Below are 7,629 nucleotides of genomic sequence, written 5' to 3'. Positions count from 1 at the left end.
TTATTAGTTGTAGTTTAGTTTTTATTAGTTTTAGTTTAGTTTTTATTAGTTGTAGTTTAGTTTTTATTAGTTGTAGTTTAGTTTTTATTAGTTGTAGTGTAGTTTTTATTAGTTGTAGTTTAGTTTTTATTAGTTTTAGTTTAGTTTTTATTAGTTGTAGTTTAGTTTTTATTAGTTTTAGTTTAGTTTTTATTAGTTGTAGTTTAGTTTTTATTAGTTGTAGTTTAGTTTTTTTTAGTCTTAGTTTAGTTTTTATTAGTTGTAGTTTAGTTTTTATTAGTTGTAGTTTAGTTTTTATTAGTTTTAGTTTTTATTAGTTGTAGTTTAGTTTTTATTAGTTGTAGTTTAGTTTTTATTAGTTTTAGTTTTTATTAGTTGTAGTTTAGTTTTTATTAGTTTTAGTTTAGTTTTTATTAGTTGTAGTTTAGTTTTTATTAGTTTTAGTTTAGTTTTTATTAGTTTTAGTTTAGTTTTTATTAGTTGTAGTTTAGTTTTTTTAGTTTTAGTTTAGTTTTTATTAGTTGTAGTTTAGTTTTTATTAGTTGTAGTTTAGTTTTTATTAGTTGTAGTTTAGTTTTTGTTAGTTGTAGTTTAGTTTTTATTAGTTGTAGTTTAGTTTTTATTAGTTGTAGTTTAGTTTTTATTAGTTTTAATTTAGTTTTTATTAGTTGTAGTTTAGTTTTTATTAGTTGTAGTTTAGTTTTTATTAGTTGTAGTTTAGTTTTTATTAGTTTTAGTTTAGTTTTTATTAGCTTTAGTTTAGTTTTTATTAGTTGTAGTTTAGTTTTTATTAGTTGTAGTTTAGTTTTTTTAGTTTTAATTTAGTTTTTATTAGTTGTAGTTTAGTTTTTATTAGTTGTAGTTTAGTTTTTATTAGTTTTAGTTTAGTTTTTATTAGTTGTAGTTTAGTTTTTATTAGTTGTAGTTTAGTTTTTGTTAGTTGTAGTTTAGTTTTTATTAGTTGTAGTTTAGTTTTTATTAGTTGTAGTTTAGTTTTTATTAGTTGTAGTTTAGTTTTTATTAGTTTTAATTTAGTTTTTATTAGTTGTAGTTTAGTTTTTATTAGTTGTAGTTTAGTTTTTATTAGTTTTAGTTTAGTTTTTATTAGTTGTAGTTTAGTTTTTGTTAGTTGTAGTTTAGTTTTTATTAGTTGTAGTTTAGTTTTTATTAGTTGTAGTTTAGTTTTATTAGTTGTAGTTTAGTTTTTATTAGTTGTAGTTTAGTTTTTATTAGTTGTAGTTTAGTTTTTATTAGTTGTAGTTTAGTTTTTATTAGTTGTAGTTTAGTTTTTATTAGTTTTAGTTTAGTTTTTATTAGTTGTAGTTTAGTTTTTATTAGTTGTAGTTTAGTTTTTATTAGTTGTAGTTTAGTTTTTATTAGTTTTAGTTTAGTTTTTATTAGTTTTAGTTTAGTTTTTATTAGTTGTAGTTTAGTTTTTTTAGTTTTAGTTTAGTTTTTATTAGTTGTAGTTTAGTTTTTATTAGTTGTAGTTTAGTTTTTATTAGTTGTAGTTTAGTTTTTATTAGTTGTAGTTTAGTTTTTATTAGTTGTAGTTTAGTTTTTGTTAGTTGTAGTTTAGTTTTTATTAGTTGTAGTTTAGTTTTTATTAGTTGTAGTTTAGTTTTTATTAGTTTTAATTTAGTTTTTATTAGTTGTAGTTTAGTTTTTATTAGTTGTAGTTTAGTTTTTATTAGTTGTAGTTTAGTTTTTATTAGTTTTAGTTTAGTTTTTATTAGCTTTAGTTTAGTTTTTATTAGTTGTAGTTTAGTTTTTATTAGTTGTAGTTTAGTTTTTTTAGTTTTAATTTAGTTTTTATTAGTTGTAGTTTAGTTTTTATTAGTTGTAGTTTAGTTTTTATTAGTTTTAGTTTAGTTTTTATTAGTTGTAGTTTAGTTTTTATTAGTTGTAGTTTAGTTTTTGTTAGTTGTAGTTTAGTTTTTATTAGTTGTAGTTTAGTTTTTATTAGTTGTAGTTTAGTTTTTATTAGTTGTAGTTTAGTTTTTATTAGTTTTAATTTAGTTTTTATTAGTTGTAGTTTAGTTTTTATTAGTTGTAGTTTAGTTTTTATTAGTTGTAGTTTAGTTTTTATTAGTTGTAGTTTAGTTTTTGTTAGTTGTAGTTTAGTTTTTATTAGTTGTAGTTTAGTTTTTATTAGTTGTAGTTTAGTTTTATTAGTTGTAGTTTAGTTTTTATTAGTTGTAGTTTAGTTTTTATTAGTTGTAGTTTAGTTTTTATTAGTTGTAGTTTAGTTTTTATTAGTTGTAGTTTAGTTTTTATTAGTTTTAGTTTAGTTTTTATTAGTTGTAGTTTAGTTTTTATTAGTTGTAGTTTAGTTTTTATTAGTTGTAGTTTAGTTTTTATTAGTTTTAATTTAGTTTTTATTAGTTGTAGTTTAGTTTTTATTAGTTGTAGTTTAGTTTTTATTAGTTGTAGTTTAGTTTTTATTAGTTTAGTTTAGTTTTTATTAGTTGTAGTGTAGTTTTTATTAGTTGTAGTTTAGTTTTTATTAGTTGTAGTTTAGTTTTTATTAGTTGTAGTTTAGTTTTTATTAGTTTTAGTTTAGTTTTTATTAGTTGTAGTTTAGTTTTTATTAGTTTTAGTTTAGTTTTTATTAGTTGTAGTTTAGTTTTTATTAGTTTTAGTTTAGTTTTTATTAGTTTTAGTTTAGTTTTTATTAGTTGTAGTTTAGTTTTTTTAGTTGTAGTTTAGTTTTTATTAGTTGTAGTTTAGTTTTTATTAGTTTTAGTTCAGTTTTTATTAGTTGTAGTTTAGTTTTTCACAATAAATGTTTCCTTTATTTCCTTTGTCTGATCCATCTCAGCCCCAATAAGTTTATTAAGTCATAAAACCAGATAGATGAAATAGATTTCATATCAACCAAAAACTACTGAAACATCCAGAACTACTGTAACTGTGTCAGGTGTTTGATTAACCCTCCTGTCGTCCTTCCGGGTCAAATTGACCCAATCTGTTTTGACTATTCCTTCTTTCCTCTCTCCTCCTGCCTTCCTCTCTTCTTTCCTCCTTCCTTCTTTCCTTCCCTCGCCCCTCCTTTCTTTCTTTCCTTCCTTTCCTCCCTCCTTCCCTTCTTTTCTTTCCTCCTTCCGCTATCTCCTTTCCTTTCTCTCTTCCTTCCTTCCTCCTGATTTCCTCTCCTTTCCTCCTTCCTTCCTTCCTTCTTTCAACCCTCCCGCCTCCATCCCTTCCTCTATACTCCTTCCTTCTTCCCTTCCCTCGCCCCCCTTTCCTTCCCTCCTTTCTTTCCTTCCTCCTTCCTTTCTGCCCTCTTTCCTTCCTTCCTCCCTCCTTTCTGCCCTCTTTCCTTCCTGCCTCCCTCCTTTTCTCCCTCCTTCCTTCTTTATTTTTTCCTTCCTTTCTTCTCCTCCTCCCCTTTCTTTCCTCCATCCTCCTTCCTTTCTCTCTCCTTTCCATTCTTTCTCCTTTTCCTCCTCTCTTCTTTCCTTACTCCATCCTTCTTTCTTTCCTTCCTTCTTTCCTCCATCCTTTTTTACTTCCCTTTGCGTCCTTCCCTCTTCTTCCTTCCTCGACCCGAGGACAACAGGAGGGTTAAAGGGTGAAGCTCCTATTACGGTTTTAAATACCGGTCTGAGCAGCAGAGTCACCCAACCCGTCAGAAACACCAAAACCTCTCCGATAGTCACCTCACAGGAATGTGGAGAGGTGGCAGCTGATTGGCTGATGCTCTGCAGGTGGAACTACCAAACCTGTCTGAGAACCACCTGAACAGCTGGGTGGAGACTCAAAAACACTCAGTGTGACATCTACTGACTGGGAGAGGAGGCCGTCTGCAGCACAGGTCAGATTATACAGCTTCATATTATATATACTGCAGAAACTGAACTCTAAGTAACATTAAATATGTTATATCAAGGAGATATATGGTTATTTAATGTCTGATCAGGTAGTTCTTCTTAGTCAGCAGTTTTTATTTTAGACTGTTTGACTTGTTTGAAGTGTTTTGGTCCTTAATGATCTAAATCAGATATTACAGCTTGTTACTGAGATTTTATCACCTATACTGAGTAAATACATGCTGGAAACTAGAATATCAACAGTTACAAAGCTGCTTCACCAACACTTACAAGACTTACAAGACACAGAAAGACACAAAATGACTAAAAAAGACATAAAATGACCAAAAGAGACACAACAACAGACACAAAATGACAAAAAAAGACAGAAAATGACTAAAAAAAGACACAAAATGACTAAAAAAAGACACAAAATGACCAAAAAAGACACAAAATGACTAAACAAAGACACAAAATGACAAAAAAAGACACAAAATGACTAAAAAAAAGACACAAAATGACTAAAAAAAGACACAAAATGACCAAAAAAGACACAAAATGACCAAAAAAGACATTAGAATCAAGAAAAAGTCACTTTGTACATTAATTCTAAGGTATTTGTGGTTCATTGAGATTAGATATTTTTACTGGTTTTAGAAAGTCTTAACAAGACACATTTTATTGTTCCATTAGCAGATAATATATAATATATTTTTATGCAAAATAAACCTCATTTTTGTACTTTTTTTCTTGTTTTTAAGAGCTGACTTTTTGCAGTGTGTAGATGTTTAAATATTTAAAGACATCTTTAATCACCTTTTTCTCTCCTCTGTCCTCCTGTTTCCTCTCTAAAGAAGATAAAGGTTTTGGTTTGTGGTGAAACAACAACATGTCGTTCTTCAAGCAGTTCTTCAAAGACGTGATCCGTAAGAGACATCCTGACGAGGACACCGTCAAGGTGAGCACCACGCACCTGCAGCAGCAAGAAACTGTTGATTTTACAGTAAAAACCAGCAGCTGGTTGACCCAAAAGATTATTATAGATATTAGCACTGTTAGGATTGCCAAGCAGGTTTTCACCCTAAAATCTACAGACATTGTTTACAGTGTAGTCCTGAGGAGAACACACCTGCTGCTGCTGCTGTTGTTGTTGTTGTTGTTGTTGTTTTGTTTACCACATGATGGTTCTCCAGTTTTGCAATTCAAATCTCAAAATGTAAATGTAGCAGCTGATGTTTCGTCTTCAAACCTTCAGTCAGAAGCTTTGAAATACACTCACTGAAACTCTCTGTTTCTGTGTTTTTGTTTGTGTGTTTGTGTGTTTCTGTTTGTGTGTGTGTGTTTCTGTTTGTTTGTGTGTGTGTGTGTGTGTGTGTGTGTGTGTGTGTGTGTGTGTGTGTGTGTGTGTGTGTGTCCTCAGGTGAAGGGGAAGGAGAAGCCTAAGTATTATGGGACAGTGACTCCGTATCCAAACTTCAACGCCAGCAGCGACGCCTCCACTCTGCAGAGCGCCATCCAAAGTAAAGGTCCGTCTTTAAAACTTATTTATTTATTTTCATCCTCCATAATATTTGACAACTCCACAAACAATCTTTGCGACATTATTTATTCTTTTTTCCACCTAAAGCGTCCTGGTAAATCCAGTTTTCTGACTTCATGACGCTTCTCTTTTTGTGCAACTGTTACATTATTTAGGGCCACGGGGCAATATCAATATACTGTGGATTTTTATTTCTTCCTACCCGCTACAAATTTTATATCACAACGTGCGGTTTGATCGGGATCGGTGTGCTATTACTTTTCTCTACAGAATACGAAATTTTGCATTGAAGTGAATGGGACGGCCGGAAAAAAAATGAGCGAAAAAGAACAATTGGAGATTTTTAAACGTCTACTTCTCCGGCATAATTTCACCGAGAGACTCCATTTAAACTTTAAACAGTAGACACAAGTCTTGTGTATCGGTGTATTAATCCACGTTTCGATAGGTCATATAGTTTTTTATCAATCCCTGTTCAATGACCATGATCATTTTTGGAGAAATTCTGAGATTATAATGGGTGTGTATTGCACGGAATGTTCGTGTCACAGTGTGTGACATCATCGCCAGAGTGTAGAGGGAGAGAAAAAACTGTCAAAAAATAAATTTTAAACTGCGCTCCAGGCCGCAAATTCCACTCTACAGAAATAATTTATACATAGAAACGTAGGAAAATTAGTCTTCTCCCTCACAATCCTCTGGTAAAGCTGTCAGAGTTATAGTTTGGGCGTAGGACGCACAGATGATCCACCAACACCACCAACAGCCTCATTGGCTCCCATATTAAAAACACAGGAAGATTTCTGTAGAAAAGCATATTTAACAGTTTTTTTAGATCGCTCTAACAAAGCTATTTTTTCATTTTTCTTAAAAAAAACCCATATGTAGACGTTCAGGAAGAACTCAGGACGCTCAAAGTGAAGTCGGATCAATGATAGGTATTATGGTTTTGCCAAAAATGCTTTCTGTTCGAGGCCAGAAATTCCAGTCTGTCCACCTCTGGCTGCTGTCACTGTTCCCGACATTCTACAGCGGCAGTTAATTCTGTTGATTGCTCTGCTCTGATTGGTCGACCCCTAAGCCTTTGATTCTTTGATGTGATTACAGTTACAGATACACACACACACACACACACACACACACACACACATTTTGAGGTTAAAGGTCATAGGTTGCTGTATAAATAAATACTTGTAAAGGAATGCTTGTTGTAGGTGTGCTCCTTGTATATTATATAGTATCATAACATTACTAGTATTAATTGTTATAAATCTCTGAAGAATCTCATCATAGTGTACACACACCGGCAGTAGTGGCCCTTTCACTATTTACCCAGAGGACATTTTCTAGTTCTTTATTATTATTTTAATGTGTTCTAAAGACACTAATGTTGTGTCCTGACAGGCGTGGACGAGGACGTGATCATTGCCGTCCTGGTGAAGAGAAGCAACGAGCAGAGACAGAAGATCAAAGCTGTTTATGAAGCGTCCAGCGGGAAGGTGAGGGACATGGAGACAGATCACAGACTGTATATGAATAATAAACCATAGTCTGTATATAAATAATGGAGGTAGTCACCGTGAGACTATGATGGGGGACCCAAACAAAGTAGAGGGGCCCCGGGACAAAAAAGACCCCACAGAAGACACACAATGACAAAAAAGACATAAAATGACCAAAAAAGACACAAAATAACTAAAAGAAGACACAACAACAGACACAAAATGACAAAAAAGACACAAAATGACCAAAAAAGACATTAACCAAACCATTGTAAAGGAGAACAAGGGTTCTTCTGTTTTTATTTAAGGCGTCATATTTTGACAGTCTTCTTGTAAATTCTGTGGTGGACTATGCAAACACATCCATGTGCTCTTATTTTGAAAGCTACATGTGTTTGCTTTTATTTTGAAGTCAGGTCTAAACGTTCTTACTATGACGGCTCAGAGGGCGTGTTATGTTGTGGGTGTGTCCTGTAGTACTGTGACAACAAAGAATAAAAGAAGTAGAGCAAAAAAGACCAAAAGAAGACACAAAGTGACCCAAAAAAGACTCAAAATGACTCAAAAAGACATAAATTGACCAAAAAAAAGACAAAATGACCAAAAAAACACAAAATGACCAAAAAAACACAAAATGACCAAAAAGACATGAATTGAGCAAAAAAAGACACAAAATAACCAAAAAAAGACACAAAATTACCACAAAAGATGGAAATTGACCAAAAAAAGACACAAATTGACAAAAAAAAGACACAAATTGACCAAAAAAAGACAA

At 31.3% G+C, this 7,629-nt stretch overlaps 1 protein-coding gene across 1 annotated transcript in view; it reads left to right on the top strand.

Moving 5' to 3' along the window:
- The first annotated feature begins 3,791 nt into the window (after positions 1 to 3,791).
- Positions 3,792 to 7,629, top strand: part of LOC131992532 (annexin A1-like) — a 13,544-nt gene continuing 9,706 nt past the window's right edge. The window contains exons 1-4 of the mRNA XM_059358142.1: positions 3,792 to 3,817; positions 4,667 to 4,770; positions 5,233 to 5,338; positions 6,757 to 6,851. Of these exons, the coding sequence (XP_059214125.1) occupies positions 4,702 to 4,770; positions 5,233 to 5,338; positions 6,757 to 6,851 (270 nt within the window). The 5' untranslated portion in view covers positions 3,792 to 3,817; positions 4,667 to 4,701. The remainder of the gene's footprint in view (positions 3,818 to 4,666; positions 4,771 to 5,232; positions 5,339 to 6,756; positions 6,852 to 7,629) is intronic.

Source organism: Centropristis striata, chromosome 19, assembly GCF_030273125.1.
Source record: "Centropristis striata isolate RG_2023a ecotype Rhode Island chromosome 19, C.striata_1.0, whole genome shotgun sequence".
NCBI classification, from domain to species: Eukaryota; Metazoa; Chordata; class Actinopteri; order Perciformes; family Serranidae; genus Centropristis; species Centropristis striata.
This window is presented reverse-complemented; position numbering and strand designations above follow the sequence as displayed.